Source organism: Plectropomus leopardus, chromosome 17 (genome assembly GCF_008729295.1).
Source record: "Plectropomus leopardus isolate mb chromosome 17, YSFRI_Pleo_2.0, whole genome shotgun sequence".
Taxonomy (NCBI): Eukaryota; Metazoa; Chordata; class Actinopteri; order Perciformes; family Serranidae; genus Plectropomus; species Plectropomus leopardus.
Window position 1 is genome coordinate 2042718 of NC_056479.1, and position 19807 is coordinate 2062524.

General features: G+C 39.3%; 1 protein-coding gene across 1 annotated transcript; it reads right to left on the reverse strand.

Moving 5' to 3' along the window:
- Positions 1-1753: 1753 nt before the first annotated feature.
- Positions 1754-19055, reverse strand: rrn3 (RRN3 homolog, RNA polymerase I transcription factor). Its single transcript, XM_042505072.1, has 17 exons — positions 18732-19055; positions 18485-18541; positions 18314-18403; positions 15915-16044; positions 15453-15512; positions 14187-14250; positions 12822-12891; positions 11385-11483; positions 10689-10784; positions 10121-10244; positions 8769-8899; positions 8419-8549; positions 7423-7610; positions 5458-5566; positions 5061-5213; positions 4021-4105; positions 1754-2271 (listed from the first exon to the last, which is right to left on the reverse strand). The coding sequence occupies exons 1-17, from the start codon at positions 18825-18827 to the stop codon at positions 2134-2136; spliced, it is 1821 nt and encodes a 606-aa protein (XP_042361006.1). The 5' UTR covers positions 18828-19055; the 3' UTR covers positions 1754-2133.
- Between the last annotated feature and the right edge of the window lie 752 nt (positions 19056-19807).

A 19807-nucleotide genomic window follows, 5' to 3' on the forward strand; every position in this document is an offset into this window, starting at 1 on the left:
ATTCAAAATATCATAATAGGTTATTCTATAGGGTGTTGTCCAAAATGGCATGAAAGAGTCATACTTTAGTATGTCATTAGAAATAGCATTAAAAAAAAAAGTCATACTATAGTATGTCTTCCAAAATAAACTCAAAAAGCTGGATGTCATTCAAAATATCAACAATAAAGCAATACTAAGTTTTTGGGCTAAAACTGCATGGAAAAACATGATACTATACTTTTACTACATAAAAATGTCAAACTATAGTATGTCTTTTAAAATAGCATAAAAAAAGTCATACTATACTATAGTATGTCGTCCCAAATATAAACAAAAAGTCATAATATAGTATGAAAAAGTCATACTACAGTATGTCCTACAAAATAGCATCAAAATGACATACTTAAGGATGTCTTTTAAAATATCAGAAAATGTAATACTAAAGTTATCTGTCCAAAACTGCAATAATATTCCTTACTATAGTATGTTGTCAAAAATATCATGAAAAAGTCATACCATACTATGACGTTACTGGACATGCTATACTATGTGGTTTTCAGCTGTTTTTTTTTGACATCTCTTATTTTGACAGCTTTGGACACACTATACTATGATGTTTTCGGTCATTTTTCCACGTGCTGTATTATGATGTGTTGGCCATTTCTTCGACATACTATACTATGGTATTACTTCACAAGCTATACTGAGTGGTTTTTAGCCCTTTTATCAACATCAACATGTCATATACTATACTATGACGTTTTCGGTTGTTTATTTCAACATGCTATATTATGATGTTTTTGGCCATTTTTTTTTACATTCTTTATTATGACGTGCCTCGAAATGCTATACATTGTGTCATATTTTGACATTTTTCGACAAACTATACTATGACTTTTTTCATGATTTTCGATGTAATACTACATCATGATGTTTTTTAATGGTTTTGGACAACATACTATACTATGATGGGTTTTTTTTTCACGATTTTGGACATCATACTATACTGTAATGTTTTGTCAGGATTTTCAGGATCTATACTATGATATTTTTTTTTAGCATAAAAAAGCATAAAAAAAAGTCAAACTATAGTAGTCGTCCAAAATAGCATAAAAAGTCAAAAATTACTAAGTCTCCTTTTAAAGTCAAATATAGATGTTATTCAAAATTTCATAAAAGTCATTCTTAAGTATGTCATCTAAAATAGCATAAAAATTTCATACTATTGTATGTCATGCACACAATAGGTATTTTCTATGAGTATATTTTAACTATGTATTTGTCATTTTGGACAACATACTACACTATGACTTTTTGATGCTAGTTTGGACGACATAATGTCCTATATGTTCACGATTATCATACAATCTTATCATGTTATAGCGTGAAATTCTGCACACCATTTCCTCATCTAAACACAAGTTTCTCATTAAAACAATAAAGTTATCACATTATAATAATTGATGTATTAAGGAGATCTGGATACAGACATGGATGCCAGGTCTTTCCTTTAAGAGCTGCTCATTGGCACACAAATCAAAAAAAGCTCTTCCAGATTTAAAATACCCAGATCTACAGGCCCATGAAGGTTGCGCACAAGAGACTCTGTGTGGCTGAGATGGCTTAAATGGCTTAGATCTAGATGAAATGATGAAATGAGCCGTTTTTGCGGAGGTTTTGACAATCAAAAAATTGTCCACTAATTTACAGACGTCTTTTACCTATGACGGAGGATAAAATTTTTCAATATTTTAATACTCACACAATTTAACAATGTTCAAACTCAATTTAATTTGAGTTGAATTTTCTCACATACAGAACAAAATGACAAAAGCTGAAAAAGCCTTTTGACAACAGTTTGTTTCGAACTTTAGATACCCGCTCGGAATATTACTCTGATCATCAGGAGTTTGGGCTCTCTTACTGATTCTGATGATTTCATTCCAAGCTGTTTTTACACATGCAAAACTGTGATTAATCACAACATGATAAGACTGTGTAGACCTATAAAACCAAACACTCATTAATAAAGATGGGTACTCTTGTCTGAATAGAGACCAGTCACATCCCTTCAGTGTGACTGGCTCAAGTGTTCTTCAGTTCCTGTTTGAATCTTTATAAATAAAAAGTAAAGTCCATTTTCAAGGGGGCCTAGAAAGCGATGGGGGGTGAGCCCACGCTGCTCAGGCTGCACACGTTTGAGTCGAAGGAGCTGGGTGTCATTCCCACGATGCCCTCGGCCTTGGGCTCCTCCCCATGTAGGAAGTCATCCTCGTCCTCCCTCAGGCCCTGAAACACACACAACCACAGTTTGAGTGTCAATGAACAAAATGGTAAATTATAAGATAAAATCCATAATCCATAGTCCAAGCCCAAATCCATAAGAGTACACAACATACAGTGAGACTAGATGACAAAATTTCAGATTCCTTTTTCTACCAGTTACATATACCGCACATTTTATTTAATATTTGTATGTATTTCTATTCCTCCACAACAGCTTTATGTTTTCAGGATGTCTGTATGTCCGTCTTTCTTTTGCTACGTCTTACCGTCACATTTTCCTTTACACGATATCTCACAAACACATTCATGTAATTTCTTCAAATTTGGCACAAACGTCCACATGGACTCAGCAATGAATTGATTAGACTTTGGTGGTCATGAATCAAAGTTCAAGGTCACTGTGACCTTGTGTCCATGTCATTCTCATTGAGGCAACATCTGAAGATGGCCTTGGGGCAGTTTCCACAAATATAGCACAAAAGTCTAACTGGAACCCAAAAATGACTTAATTAGACTTTGGTGGTCAAAGGTCAACGGTCAAAGGTCAAGGTCACTGTGACTTCATCTGTCTCATACTTCTGAACACAATATCTCATAAACACCTTCAGAGAATTCCTCCAAATTTGGCAAAGATGTTCACATGGACTCAAAAATGTACTGATCAGATTCTGGTGGTGAAAGGTCAAGGTTACTGTGACTTTGCCTTCATCTCATTCTTGGATGCGATATCTCAATATGGCCTTGAGGGAGTTTCTACAAACATAGAAAAACAAGAAATAATACAATGCATGTTTTTATGCTTTGATGGTTGTGGGATCAGAAAGTGTAGTTTGAATGGGATTCAACGGCACATTTTTTTGAATAAATGAGTATTACTCAAAAAACTATTTTGTTTCCACTGTGTATTTTAGACTTATTGTAGGAGCTGAGCAAGAAATTCCAAGATTAAACAAATATGCAAAAACTTGCAAAAATGTATGCCATATGCATTAGCACAGCCAAAATTATCAAAAAGGAAGAATGAAAAGAGCGTAAAATGTGCCAAATACTCCCTACAGTGTTAAAGAGACACTTAATCAGCTTTACATTCATTTGTTATTTCACCGGCAGCAGGAGTGAGCCAGTGCAAACATCAGTGTCTGAGAAAAGTCAATGATGACATCATCAGCTCTGAGACTACAAATACTACATTGTAGTGTTTGAAAGACCAGGCACTGAGGGTCCCAAAAAAGTCACTATGCACTTACATCATGAGAAGGTTAAAAGATCCAGTGTTTTCAGATACAGACCTACTGTATATTACAGACTAAAATCAAAGATTTCTCAATCACTGCTGCTTTGATATTAATTATTTTTGGAGCTGAAACTTTTAATTGATTAATCAATTAAAAGGGAATTAATAGACAACTGTTTTGACAATAATTCATCATAATTGTAAGTAATTTTGCCCACAAAAATGATATCATTCTGTGGTTCCAGCTTCTCCACGGTGTGGATGTGGTTGTTTCTCTGCTTCACATAAATGTTTATCTGAGTAAATGCCTTTCAGAGTTGGACTGTTGGCTGAACAAAACAAGGTATCTGAATAAATCTCCTTAGGCTCTGAGTATATTATGATGGGATTTTTTTGTTACTATTTTCAGCCATTTAATAGACAAAATGATAAAACAATAAAATAATTGATAATAAAAAATAATGGTTAGTTGAGCCCCCATTCTTTAAAAAAATCTGCTCATCCTCCTGTTGTCTCACCTGTTGTCCTGTTTTGGTGGGAAGCAGCTCTGAATCTGAGAGTTCCTCCCAGACCTGGTACAGAGGCTCAATCAGCTGACCAGACCTGCACATACACAAACACACATACACACAAAAACATTTAAGGCGCTGTGTTTAGTTACTGCACATAATCATCAAACATATACCCCTTTTCAACTAAAATGAAGTTAAGGCTGTGAAAAATAGGCTGTAGATTACTTTCCCATTGCCAGCAGAGAAGAGCTGTGTACACAGCTCTGCAGCAAACAGTATGCCTTTGTTTGTGTATGTATGTGTGTGTGTGTGTGTGTGTGTGTGTGTACATGTATATGTATGTGTATGTGTATGTGTGTGGGGTTTTTTTTCTTTTTTTGGTCACATTCACCATCACAGACAGACCAGAGAACAGTCAATAAATACCCATGACTCCTGCTGAGTCATTTGACCCAGTTGTAAATGCTGATTGTAACCTTTTCCACTAACACTCTCTAACATCTGGCTTTTTTACTGAAAAACAGCAGCCACACCAGCCACAGTCTGTTCACCCTGCTGCCATCTGGAAAAATATACAGAAGTATCTGCTGCAGAACCACCAGACTACAGAGCAGCTTCGTTCTCTGGGCTGTGAGACTCCTCAACTCCTGCTTCAAGGCCAAAAAGATGTAGCAGGATTTAGGGACAAGTTTTTAATTTCATTTTTTTCTAAATTATATTTAAAAAATACTCAGAATAAATCTATCTTGTACCTTGTACCGTGGCCGATTTCGATAAACTCACTGTTTAACAAAGAAGTCGACAAAGAAATTCATTCCGTAATGTTGTGATTACAGTAAATGCTGAATCCCTAGATATTAAGCATCGTGCTAAAATCATTTAACAGTCTGAAATGTAGAACCTTTCCACAGAATACACTCTTACTCCTCAGAAAGACAGTGTATAATCTCAGCAAATTCAGTTCTGCTGTGGGGAAATAGGAATTTAGCCAACCTTGCTGTACTGCCCAAAAACATTTCAGTAAGGACAATAGTGAGTCAGTGTACCTCTTGAGCAGGTAGGGGTCAAAGGGGAAGAAGCTGTCCAGAGGGTTGGTGTTGGTGGTCACAGTGTCCCCCCCTGCAGAGCTGCGGACTACCGGCAGCATGTGGCGGTTGTTCCTCTCTATAATGGTGTAGCAGAACACCACCTGATACTTCCTGCAACAACAAAACAAGTTGCTGGTGTCTGTGTTTCTTCAACCACGGCAAGTGAGACAACTGAGAAGGTTCCGAAAAATACAACATTCCCAGCTTTAATGACCATTTGTTTGTAAGTCTAAGTTGCTTTTACAGGATGCAAACATGTAGTTACAGTCAGAAATAAATGCACTCAGCAGGTTCATGTCAAGTGTCAGCATGGATGAGTGCAGCCAATGAGAGAGCAAGAAGAGGGGGAGGGCACCTGGTGATGGCAGCGAACATGCTGGTGACTGAAGGCAGGCACACTTTGAGGGGGTTCAGCTGACACATCACCACCCGCTCCAGGTTCAGACTCTGCAGGTACTCCAGACCTGACACACACACACACACACACACACACACACACACACACACACACACACACACACACACGAGAGAGAGAGAGAGAGAGAGAGAGAGACAGAGAGAAGAGAGAGAGAGAGAGAGAGAGAGAGAGAGAGAGAGAGAGAGAGAGAGAGAGAGAGAGAGAGAGAGAGAGAGAGAGAGGAAAAACAGAGTGACTCTGAATTCATTCTGCTGTTACTGCTTGTTAGAAAACTTATATTTTTGTAAATATACATTCATTGGGTTTCATTCATGAAATGAGAGCAGAACAAATTTGTGTGTAAAGTGTTCACAGAAGGAAATTTAGGTGTATTCTGGCATTTATCAGCTTCAGTCTACACCTGCCTCTGACTGCTCAGAGTGCTTGGTTAAATAAGGAATGTAGATAAATATTGCTTGTCATTATAACAAATTACAATTTTAGTTGGTGTTGTCCTCTGTTGTGTTCACAATATGCAGATGGCTTTGAAACGTAAACTGACTGACACGAAGTGGAAAAGTGTGCTGTGGTCTGACGATTCCATATTTCTAATTGCTCATGGAAATCATGGACCTCGTGTCCTCTGGGCTAAAGAGGAGAAGGACCATCCAGATTGTTACAAAGTCAAAACAACTGTGATTGTGCTCATGGCATCATCAGTAACTTCACTAATACTGTTTTTATATGTTATGATATTGTTACCATTATTGTTGCTGTGCATCTCTCCCTTTCTCTTCCTCCCTCTCTTTCTCTTTTTCTCTCTCTTTCTTTCTTTCCTATCTATCATCTACTGTAACTTAATTGTTATTTACGACATCTATTGCACGTCTGTCTGTCCTGGAAAGAGGGATCCCTCCTCAGTCGCTGTTCCTGAGGTTTCTACCATTTTTCCCCTGTTATAGGGGTTTTATTGGGGAGTTTTTCCTTAGCTGATGTGAGGGTCTAAGGACAGAGGGATGTCATATGCTGTGTAAAGTCCTCCGAAGCAAACTGCGATTTGTGATAATGGGCTTTGTAATGAAATTGACTTGACCTGACATCTGTGAAGGTACCATGAATGCTGAAAGGTACATAGAGGTTTTGGAGCAACATATGCTGCCACCCAGATGTCTTTTTCAGGGACGTACTTGCTTTATTCCAGCAAGATGATGAGAAACATTATGCACATGTTCCAACAGTGGAGCTTTGTAGTAAAAGAGTGCAGCTACTAAACTGACCTGTCTGCAGTCTAGACCTGTCTCCTACTGAACATGTGTGGATCATAATGAAGCACAAAATAGGAAGACACTGACCTCAGACTGTTGAGCAACTGAAGTCGTGTATCGAGCAAGAAAGGTGAAGAATTTCACTTTTAAAACTTCAACAGTGAGTGTCCTCAGTTCCCAAACATTTAGAGAGTGTTGTGAAACAACAGGGGATGGTAAACATGCTTCCACCCCAACTTTTTTGGAACATGTTGCATTCATCAAATTCAGAATGGGTGTATATTTACAAAAAAACAAAGTTTACCAATTTGAACATTAAATATCTTGCTATTGGACTGTATTCACTTGAATGCAGGTCAAAATAGGAATTACAAATCATTGCATTCTGTTTTCAATTATGTTTCACAAAGCGTCCCAGCCAGCAGCCAAATGCTGGATTCACCAGTCCCCCCAAAAAATACCATGGTAATTTACTGAGTGGCTGGCAGATTTTTGGAATTGTTTGGGTGGACACATTCTGAAAGAACCAGCAGGATGTTAAAACTGCATGAGGGCATTCAGCTGTGGTCCAGTCACAGTGCTGACTTGTGTGATCAGCAGGTGAAGCTGAGTTGTGATGTATGTACAGATCAGAGTGTGTGTGAGTGAGTATGTGCACCTTTCTTCATGTTGCCCTCCAGCATGGCTCTGTGTCTGAAGATGATTGTGTAGAAGACAGCCTGGCAGGCGGTGTAGAAGGGCCCATGCAGGCTGATGTCACAGCACACCTGTCTGCCGCTGCTGTCCTGGCTGTCGATGTAGCAGTGGATCCATGCAAGCAGCAGGTCCAGACAGGCCCGCACAGTGCTGCAGGAGGGAGGACAACAGAGGGGATTAGAACAAGAGTAGATGAAGCATGGTCACAAAGGAATGAACCACTCACTGGCTTTAAAGGGACAACTGTGGATTTTTGAAGTAGGCCTTTTTAAAGTGGCTAAAACATAAAACCGGGAGCACACCAACAGCCCTGTATTGTATGTAATACACTGACTATACAGAGGTATCTCATATACAAGGTACAAGGAAGATATATAGTCATTTTTCATAAACGTGGTTTAAGAAGAAATGAAATGAAAATTGATCCTAAATTCTGCTACATCTTGTTGGCGTCGAAGGAGGAATTGAGGAGTCTCACAGTCTGGGGAAAGAAGCTGCTCTGTAGTCTGGTGGTTCTGCAGCAGATACTTCTGTATCTTTTTCCAGATGGCAGCAGGGTGAACAGACTGTGGCTGCTGTCTTTCAGTATCCTTTGGGCTCTGTGCAGACACCTCACTTCACCGAGGTCACTGATGCTCTGTAGATGGGAACCAGTGATGTTCTGGGCAGTTTTAATCACCCGCTGTAGAGCCTTCCTGTCCTGGGCCGAGCACGAACCACGTCTGTGATGTTTCCAGTCAGTATGCTTTCTATTGCTCCTCTGCAGAAGTTAACCAGGATCTTACTCTGGAATTTAGCCTTCCTAAGTCTCCGTAGGAAGTGGAACCTTTTCTGTGCTTTTTTAACCTGGGTGGTGATGTGTGATGACCAAAATAGGTTCTCAGTGATAGCCCCCTTCAAAAGTCCACAGCTATCACTTCAAGCTGCCTTTGTGTTTTCTGCAGCAGGATGAACTCACAGCACGGGGATGAACTTGGCTCGGGCCAGGAAGCTCCCCAGGTACCCTGCAGCAGCCTGGCGGAGAACAGCGGGCTGAGAGGGGCTCTGCAGGATCTTCCACAGGTGATCCAGGAAGGCCTCAGCCAGGGCCTGCACACAGAGAATACAACACATACACAAGTCCAGACAGGCCTCATCTCACAGGAAAATATACTTGAAAGAAGATGAAATACAGACTTCGTCTTAAAAAAATCCATAATCTTAAGTGCAAAGGAAAAGCAGCATCAGTGATTCAGACAGTTCACACTGTTCATACTGCTGTTTCCTATCAACACACACTCACACACACACAGTGTGGGAGGTACTGACCACTCTGAAGCTGCAGAGGTAGAAGAGTGTGTACTGGACGTGACAGGAGGCGTGTGTTGGCAGGATGAGCTTGTCAAACACAGTCAAAAAATCTCTGTACAGATCCTTGGTCCTCTCCACGTGAAGAGAGCCTGAAAGAGAGAAAAACAAAGAGGATGACAAACTTTAGGGCCAAAAAACTTTCACAACACAAGGACGCAAAAGCTGCTTGGTACACAAAGTGCATTTGACATGTTCTTGGATTAAAAAATGTTAAATTCTTCCCTCCCTGTCAGTCAGGCCAAAAACACAACAAGCAGCAGCAAAGAGCGGCTGCCGGTGAAATGCCATGCTTATTGAAAGCTGTGGCTGTTTGATTCTGTGGCAAAGTGCGGCCAAACTAAAAGTTTGGGGATAGATGAACTTTTAGTGGCAAATTGTGGCAAAGAAAACCCCCACTGCACACCTGTGACATGTTGACCAACGTGACACAGAATTCGATCCTACCTGACAGACATATGCACGCCTGTGCAGCGCAGAAGAAAGGAATTATTGTGTTGAGGCGCACTTTGCTGTTGCTGTGTGTTTTCTGCGTTGATGGTAAATCCGGTTATTGGAATGTGGACTCAGCTCTGGTCCTCAGTCAGTATGTTTACATGATGTTAAAAAAAGTTAGTCTGACTAAAACTGGACTTTCAAAATAAACGTCAACATGTCAGTCCCTCTGAAACTGGACCAGATCGAATTTTTTTCGAAATCGGACTAACACACCAAGATGACGTCATTAAAGGTCGAGCTATTCCGTCATCTAAACGCCTCAGTCAGACTAAAACTGGACACTGCGTTCTGCGTGTGCTCCTCATTGCCACGCTGGCCTCCCTCGGTAGTTAGGGATAGGGACTGTTTGTTATTTATGAGGGAGGAAGGGGAGCTGCAAAACAGCTCAGGCATTAAAAAAGTGTACGCACTGAGGAGTGACTTGTGTGTTTAATTCTGGTTTATGTGAGGGAAATCCAACTTGAAGAGGCAGTATTTTCTATTCATTTTATATTAAAAAAATGAAGTACAGTCCCACATCACAGCAGTAGAGCAGCAGCTCCACCATTCAGTGGAATAAATTGATTTTTCTCACTGTAGTTTTTGGTGTTTTTGACAAAACGGCTTCAAATTTCCGTTAGTAAGGGCTGTCTGACAGCAAGGTAAAGCACTGAAAATATTCTCAGACAGAGTTCTGTCAATAAATTGATTCTACCCCACTGCTTGTATACTGGGATAAGGACAGTAGTCCAATTCAATGACCTAATCGAGCTATAACGGTAGCTCAACTAATCTGTGTGATTATACTGAGTGTAAAAACTGTGCTTTTTAGCTACCATTGTCATGGCAGACGTCCTTGATATAAGCCATGAGAACAGCCATCAGAGTGTCCAGCCTGTCAGCCACCGGGTGGGCCATCACAGCCGTCCTGGAGAGGTGATCTGCTGACATGTCCTCATCCTGACAGACACACACAAACACAGCGGCCGTCAATGTGGGAGCAATGAGGGGTGGAAAATTTCTGAACAAAACATGAAAATAATGTTTTATTTAAAGCAGCAGTAACAATGGCAATGAGATAGATAAAGAATAAAAAAGATGGCTGTTATCAAGCAGATTTATCGGTCAGTTACAACTCTGGAAATGAGTGTACTTGGATTAGAATAAATTGTATGATAATAAATAAAAAAAATAATTTGAGCATGTATGGCTGGTCTTCAAAACAATGTAAAAATATATTGTAAAACTTCAATTAACTTAAATGTTCACTCTAAACTACTTCATTTGTGATAAATCTTAATGTAATGTGCTGCTGTTAAAATATCCCAGTTCTAACATGGAGCATTTCAAAGTGAAAATCTCCCCCAAACCCCGAGGAATCATCAGACCACAGCAGGTTGTTACCATCTCGAAGAGTCCTTCCTCTGCCCGCCCCTCTGATCGCTGGCTCTGCACTGCGTTCTCCTCCACCTCCTCGATGTCTGCACGGGACGCACACACCTGAAATATACCACACACACACACACAATACAAAGTTACAGACAGGAGGAGAGACACACACTGCATTACTGGTTTCACATACAACAAATTTGCTTTAGTGTGTTGGTGCATGACATCAAGACAGTAAGAGAAAATGTAATTAAAAATAAAAGCAAGAATTGAAATAAATTAAAGAACATAAATATTGACATAATGTATGTGTACCAATGTATTCAGGAGGCTTTACAGACCTCTCTAGTGATTATATAACAGGCCAAATCAATCAAACTCACCCTGATTTTATAATAATAATATTTATTATTATTATTGTAGTACAAGCAGTAGGCTTCTGTCACCCCTCCCTTTATTTTATTTAGTTTTCTTTCTTTCTTTGTTATGTATTTAGTAATTAATTATCTTTTTTCCCCTTTGTTTCTTTCCAGAATACCAGAATGACTGGTTTAGAATATAGGCACATGCTTATGCGCACGCACGCACGCACGCACGCACGCACGCACGCACGCACACACACACACACACACACACACACACACACACACACACACACCTCCATAGAGAAACATCTCCACCTTCCAGCGGAGTTGGAGTTTTATCACTTACATCCAGTTTTAGCATCTTTCCGACAATCAACTCCAGAACATCTCGTCGGATCAATGGTATGTACATGGTGACCCTCAGGAGGTTGTGGACGTAACACTCCTACAGAGAGCAACAAACTATTAATCAACATAACACCACTGTGTTAATCACACACATCTCTGGGGAGATTAATGAGACACTGGGCCTCATGCAGCAGCAACATTCTCTTAAATTTCTGTCATATTTTATAAATAACAGAAGTCAACTCCGAAAGTGACAAGAGGTTATATTCCAGCTCTGGTCAGCGGAGGGACCCACAGGAACTGAAAATAATTAGGATATATGCACCAAGTATAGCAGTATTACTTTAGCCTGAAATGTAATAAGTCAGTCAGTCAGTATAAAATTGAACTGCTGTTTGATCTGCTGCCCCCAGGCAGACGTTACAGAGAAAAAAAACACCGTAAAAACAGATTAAAACACACTTACACTTGCCACAAAGCCATAACTGCACTTTACACCGTCCAAACTTAAACAGTGGATTTGAATCATGCAGTGTGTTCCTGTGAGTTGTGAAAATGTCTTGTATGCTTGTGTTTTCCTTTTCTTCTTTATTTTCATTATAGTTTTATAATTAGTTTTAAGCCAGTTATTTATTTGTTTACCTATGTGAAGCTTGCACTTTAATAATTTTTTGCATTTGATGGGGACTGCATCCAATTTCGGTGTACATGTACAATGACAATAAAGATATTCTATTCTGTTCTATTCTATTCTATTCCATTACTCTAAAATATTTTCTAAATTTGAATAAATGTTATTGGTGCTTTTTTAAACGTTCCTAAAATATAAAACTTATTTTCATCGCGCTGGGGAACAATTTGTGGCCTTTAAAAACAAGATGTTTTTCTCTTATCTTGGTACGAGTGCTCTCAACCAGAGAAAAGCAAAAATAAGAAAACGTTGGTGAATACCAGAAATCAATGGGTACTACCAAAATAAGAACAAATCGTGGATAAGAGCAGAAATAGGAGAACATTTGTTCATCGTTTCTGTCTTGCTACAATATACTCAACATGTATGTCTAATCTGGAGTGAGCGTCAAACATTTCCATGAATGAAAAGGGTGCTTTTGTAATGTTTCCACACTGCTAAAGCTTGAGTGAGCGTTCTGATCAGCACTGAGGTCATTCTTGCGAACAGTCAAATCTACTCAGATTCCACTCACACTGCACAATGCCAGCTGAACCTCTTTACTGCCTCCTCACCGGCAAACACCTCTGTTTCTTGATGTCACTGAAGTAACCTATTTTTCGGAGGGTAATGAGGCCACCAGTATACATTCATTCACTACTTGCTGCGATTTGCGGCTGCTGACAAAATCTATTCTGTCACAACCGTCCTGTGTCGAGTGTGTCAGTCCTGCGTGAAGTCATGCATGATTCAGTCGCCTCTCACCAGCGTTCTGGAGGATTTCTGTACGAAGGGGAAGTTCTCCTGCAAGATGGGCATCAGGAAGCGACTCGTGCTGAGAGAGGAGGACAAACCAGGAGAATACAGAACATGAGGGCTGTATATTAAAATGGTAAAGACTAGGAATGATAACAATTAATGTACAACTGATTAATCGGCTGATAAGAATTTAATTGATTATAAAAGTGATCAATCAATAGGCTATGAAATGCTTTCAAATTATATGCAATATGTTACTTTTATCTTTGACTTTGGTATAGTTTGAAATAAGTAAAATGTTTATTTTTTTTCTGAAATAGCAATTAACATTTTAATCGATCATTAAAATTTACCGATTAATCAACTGAGTAAAGTGCTTTCAATTTGAGTGCCTAAAAGATCATGTCGTCTCTGAATTGTAATGTATGCTTGTACTTAATTTATAAATATGCAAAGTTAGGAAGTATTTTCAAAAACGTGTGGTAAGTTTACATGCACACTAGGGATGATTACAATTAATTGAAGATCAATTCATCAGTCGTTAAGAATTTAATCAAAGTTGTGAAAGCAAAGTTATGTTTTTTCAAATAGTGATTAATCGATTGTTGATTTTACTGATTAATTAAGTTATGTGTTTACGCGTTCACAACCCTAATGCACACCAATATTACATTATTACTCTGAATATGATAATATTCTGAACGTTTTGGTTTTACAGCATTTATTGGGCATGTATACAGCGCAATCAAAATATACAGTTAAGGTTTTAAGTGCAGTTTGTGACACCTGAAACATTAGTTAAAAAGCCTGATGTCATCAGCTTATAGAAAAGATCAGTCTGAATGAGATCTGAAAAATCAACGCAGGTAATTTACGGTAAAAATCTTTTTAAAAAACTGATAAAATAGCCTATTTAACAGGAAGCTATGACTGACATCTCAGGACAAATAAGCAGGAGGGAACAGAAAGGTGAGGCTGTGTTGCTGCTCTTTTGTTTTGGGTTGTTGTGCTGAGAGCTTCAGTAAAGCAGCTTTATAAAGCAGCAATTGGACACCGTTTCCTCTGTCACAGTGATCAGTCACAGTATGAAATCAGATGCAACAGATATTTGGATAAAGGGACACCTTCAGTCAGGACAGGCTAACATACATACAGCAGGTATAGACTTAGAGTTTAAATACAGTGTATTATATTTCAACAGATGAATATGTTGTAATAAATGCAGTGATCCGTTATCTGGTTTGTTTCAGAAAAACATTTGTTATTGATGATTCAGTCTGGTTTATGATAGTTTGAGCATAGACCAAAGTAGACAAAAAAATCACTTTTTAAGAAAAGAAGACAAAACTGGTAGAACAATAAGGGACTTACGATGGAACAAATCTGTTGATGAGCTGTAATGCCTGGTGACACTGATCGAAGTTTCTGGGGAGGTCTTCACAAATCAAAGGAACAGCAGATTACATTTAACAATCATTATTCATCAATTTGTGTTTAAAGAGAGAATCTGAGGGTGTAGGTTTTTCTGTAACGCTGCTCTGCTTCACATTCACACTTCTCATTGCCCCTCCCTTTAAACCTCCCCAAACTTCAGCAAGCAGCAAAACACAAATCACACACCATGGCAGAGGTGGACTCAGGCTGTGTAAGAGGGAAAAAAAGGGCAACGGTTGCATGTGCTGGAGGCTTCCGTACACAATGGTTTTTAGCACACAGGGCAGCATATACGGCATCTTGTTTTCTTAACTTTAAGGGCACACTAGGTAGCACTTCACTGTGTTAGCTTTATTGAAAGGGGCACCCTAGAGGACAGAACAAATTTCTCCGCTTAAGAGCATCCATCAGGGCACTGCTTTATGTTTTCTCTTGTGGAAGGGCACCTTGGAGGGTATTTCATCATGTTTTATCAACCATAGGGGCATCCAAGAGTACACTTCTGATGCATCTGATGGACCTCTGCTCCCCACTCTCCACCCCCGAGTCCACCACCAGATACAAAACATACTCACAGTCCTTGACCACATCAGGGTGTTGATGTTTGTAACCACAGACTGTATATAAGGATGGATGACACGCCCCCACTTACCCTCACTATGCTGAAGTGAGGATAAAATATCCAAAATACGGGCGTTGCCATTTTGCAAGGGTGATGTCATTGAGAGCCGTAGACTGTGCATCAGCAATATCCGTGGTGGGGGAGTTCCCGCCAAAACACCCGTCCAACCAATCACGAGTAGCTTCATTGACTACGGGCATACAGATTGGCTGTCACAACTGTGAATCATGCCCGAAAATCTCCTTTTTGTATAGTTTCATAACTCATTAAAACAGAAGTTATCATAAAAACAAACACTTGAACAAAATCAGGGTTATGCAAACTACCTTTAGTGTCAGAAACCAAAACTGAAATTTTATTTGACGTGTACTTTGAATTTTTGGTTTGGCCAATGTACCATTCAGTTACATACATGGAGGGGCGGGCTCAATGATCTATACTGCAGACAGACACCAGGGGGCGATCCAGGTTAAAAAGTTACACTCTGGGGAAGCTGTTACGTTGTCCATCTTTATATACAGTCTAGTAACAAACACTTTATATATTAAAATTTTACTTTAAATAAAAGGGAGGACACTTACTTTCATCTTCATCATCTGAATCCGAGATATCAACTCCTCCTTCACAGATAGTCACTCTCTCTGGAAATAAAAACACACACATTTTCCCATGAGTCACATATTTGAGCTTATCTTTATTTTCTATTCTCTAGTAGTTTAATGATAATTTTATTTGCTCTGTTTAAATATCCTTTTGCACTTTGTCTCAATAATTTTGATGTTTTATGTAAAGCACTGTGAATTGCCTTGTTGCCAAAATGCTTATGTATATTTTACAAATACTGGTTGTGCTTTTGTAATGTTAAGTCTCACCAAACTGAAAAGATAAAGTGATGACAGTCAGGTAAAGTACTGGTGTTCGGTTAAGCAGTGGTCTTACTATAACCAACATTGCTTGACTACTTTGACACCACTGTGAGAGCTTGAATTCCATATTTTATTGCACAAATTAGGGTTGTTTTACCAGCAGTCAGCAGAACTTACTGGGAGTGAAATGGGAGACCACCATCTTGAGGCAGGCACACAGGTACATAGTCTGTGCTGAGACCAGATTACTAAGGAAGGCCATGTACTCCTCCACCACAGCCTGGCTACGCCCCACCCACGGAAGCCTCTAGAAAAAGAAGAGTTTCAGCAGTTTATCATGATGATGGATGATGCTGTGCCTCTGGCTAGCCTTGATCATGGTCTTGGTTGTGCAGATGCTGTGATCCTGCTCGACACGACCTTCTACTACCATTAATATGCGTCATGCCTCCACTATCAATATAAGCATGTGACTCTCATCAACACCTACAATATTTGTGCGTAACATCACATGCTATCATAGTAATTTACACCTATCACTATTGTTATATGATTTGCTATTGTTACCATTATTGCTGTGCATCCCACCCCCCCCCCCCCCCCCCCCTTTCTCTTTCCTGTATGTCATTACTGTAATTTAATTTAATTGTTATTTACCACATCTTTTGCACATCTGTCTGTTCTGGAAAAGGGATCGCTCCTCAGCCGCTTTAAGGTTAGAGGGATGTCTTACACTGTAAATCCCTCTGAGGCAAATTGTGTTTCGTGATAATGGGCTTTATCAATAAAACTGAATAAAATCAGTAATTATTCATTAAAAATCTATTGACAAACAGACTAATCATTTCACTTTAGGGAAGCATAATATTATCCACTGTCTGTATATTTATTTATTATTGTTTGAGCTACCTTTTGTTATGGTTGTATGATTCCATGTTTCACACTAAATATTCGCATCTTCATAAAGAGACTGAGCAATTAATGTATATATTATGTCCTCATTACAACTTTTCTAAAACAAAAGAAATCTATGGTGGCCTAAAATTTTTGCACAGTACTGTATATCTGCATTGACATCGGCAGCAGCATCCAGGGTTGACCAGCTGGAAAAAGATCGATATATATTGGATATCTGCAAAAATACACCTGTTTCAGCTCTTCACATGGTACATCCAGTAGCACTGCTCTGCTGGTGACCCAGGCTCTCATGCTTACCATTTTATGTTCTCCTTTATCCCAACATCCATTACATTACTAAATAAACATCTAGTCAAATCTTGACTGTGCAGCGTTTCAGAGTGTAGGGTAAAGAGGTCTAGGAAATGACTGCATGGCTTTTTTTGTAGTATGCACGGTTTCATAGTTTTTATAGTTTTATGGTTTACAGTTTTTCGAGTTTTAGCTATTTATTCTCTGTAAGATAGGAAAGATAAGATAATTTACTGTCCGTTTGCACGGAAATTTGTCTTGCATTACAAGCTCATCATTCCTCACAAACATCACACCTGTGAAAGACATCATAAAAACAACAAAAGTTAAATTAAAAGCAATACTGAGTTTCCAGCACATAAGAACCTATAAAAATGGGAGTGAATTTTGTGTGAGTGTGAGGGTGCGCATAGTCCATGTCCGAGGTGTGTGAGTGTGTGTGTAAAGTGGTGTCACCTGCTCCTACATCACTGTTTATTCAGTAGCGATATGGCATGTCTAACGAAGGAGTGTTTTTACTTGTTCCTCTTACAGTTTGGAACCCTAAAACGCCTCCCAGAGGGCAGGAGCTAGAACTCCTCATAGAGGACACGAGAAGGGTCTGTAGTGATCTTAGCAGCCAGTCTGAGGGTGTGCTTGTTGCAGCTGTTAGAAAAGGAGGTTTTTTTTACACAGTGACCCACCACCTTTGAGCAGATACCCAGAAGCCTGAGTATCCTGAATTTCAGCTGGACTGAGAGGCCACAGAACCGGACTGGGCCTCCATATTGCAGGACACTTTGGATGGTGGAGCAGAAGAAGTGCTGTAAAATCTCCTTACTGGCACCAAAAGATCTGAGTCTCCTCAAAAAGTAGGTCCTCTGTTGGACTTTATTGCAGACATAGTCCACATGGTGTGTCCAGGAGAGAGTACTGTCCACAAACACTCCCAGATATTTGAAAGATGATGAATATTTAATGGTATATTGTGAATAATTACTGGAGCTGGTGCAATTTGAGTGTTGCCGAAGACGACCTCCTCTGTATCTGTGTCCATTTTCTTAATTTAATTGAATAGCAATTTTCTTTTGTAAGATGTATTTACATTTCTCATAGGGTTTGTGCAATTTTCCACATTTTCAATTCTAATTGTTCTAATCTGTCTTCCCTTTCATACTGTCACTGTGTATATCATTTGTCTTGTTGGTTTATGTTTTATCATGTATTCTGCACTCAGCACGTTTGCCAGGGACAAATTTCCTTCGAGACAATAGTTTACCTTGTCTTATCTTACATGTCTGTGATGATTTGTCCAACCATGCAGTTAAATATGATGAGCGACAATGAGCACCCTTTCTGCTTCCACCCTACTGTCTCTCCATACTCACCAAAATAGTATAGATAAGCTGTTCATGGTCTTTGGTTAGCTGGGTCACACAATTCCTAAACTCTTGTAGCCAGTTGATGATCTGAGCATCCTGTCAGAGGAGAGAGGACTCTATCAGGAACAAACATACGAGACTACAGGTATAACACATATCCATAATGTTTCACTGTACCTTTATCTCAGGATCAGCCAGCTGATGTCTCAGGAGCTCATAGTCACCCGAATCCCCCTTCAAACAAAAGACAGCGAATCACAAGGTTTTCACTGCTAATGTTGGCAACAAAGAGCTCTACGTAGTTACTGACAACATGCAGGAATGTCAGTGATTAAAGGGCCAACGTCATCGAGAAGCACCTAAGTTAGTCGAAACTTTTCACACCAAGTTGGCTGATAAAATTAGACATAGCGTTGCCACTCACCTGTTTATATTTAGCTAACGTTTCCGACAAACTGCTTCCAAACCTGACAGTCTTTACAGGAGGAGCGTTCAAAAAGTCCCGACCATGTATCTCCATATTTCACTGCGCTTGTTTTTGCTAGGCTAACGCTAGCTTACTGTCGGCTACGAGAACCCGCTGAAGAGAAAAAGACGAGCTGGTTACATTTTAACTCATTAAGCTCATCGACAGTCCAGTGTTTAAGGACAATATCACGATTTGTTGAAGAGTTATTGCACTTTTTTGGGAAATAACACCCCGGGTATGCCGTACACGAGCGCATGTGTTCACAAGAGGAAAGGAAACGCTTGTTTACGGAAGTGATTAGGGGACACCGGTGCCGCATTCAAAGTCTTCCTCGTGGCGTAATAGGTTCCGCTAGGTATGTATTTTGCATGGAGTCCCTGAAAGCAAATTACATATAATTAACTCATACTGTGCGCACAAGATACATTTTTCCGACAAGATAATTAACTTGTTCTCACAAAATAATATTTTGTCCACACCATATAATTATTTTATACCCATAATATAGTAACTTTTTATTTTTATCTTGTATGCACAAGATAATAACTTGTGGGAACAAGCATATTATATTAACTCGTGGTAACAACTTCATTATCTTGTGCGCACAAGATATACTGTGATAATTGGCCTGCCTAGCGTGCACATGGTAGAGTGCACTCAAGATAACTGTTTTGTGCACATAAGATTTTTTTTTACAAAGGACACCCTTCGTGATTTTAGGGGCTCAATGCGTGCCTAATAGATGGAGTATTAACAATGTACATATTTTTGTAATGAACAAATTTGGAGGATTCGTTTAAACAATCTGCTGAATGAACAACTGAACAACCATTAATAAGGGTAGGGCTGTTTAATTGTCAAATACCATTTGTTAAAGTTGTTTAAAGGGGAACACGACCTAATTGAAGAATTCCATTGTTATTTTCATGGTCTATGAAAGTTTGTACATGACCTACTCTCTGTCAAAGCTAGAAACCAGAGAAGGAAGTCTCAACTTGGATATATAGTCTGGAGCTGCTCCATAGACAATA

Excerpts from the sequence above, each read along its gene's own strand:
- rrn3 (XM_042505072.1), bottom strand. The coding sequence starts at position 18,827 with ATGGAGATACATGGTCGGGACTTTTTGAACGCTCCTCCTGTAAAGACT. Across the intron at positions 18,542-18,731 it reads CGTTAGCTAAATATAAACAG|GGGGATTCGGGTGACTATGA; the intron begins GTGAGTGGCAAC and ends TTTTGTTTGAAG. Across the intron at positions 5,214-5,457 it reads ATGTTCGCTGCCATCACCAG|GAAGTATCAGGTGGTGTTCT; the intron begins GTGCCCTCCCCC and ends TTGTTGTTGCAG.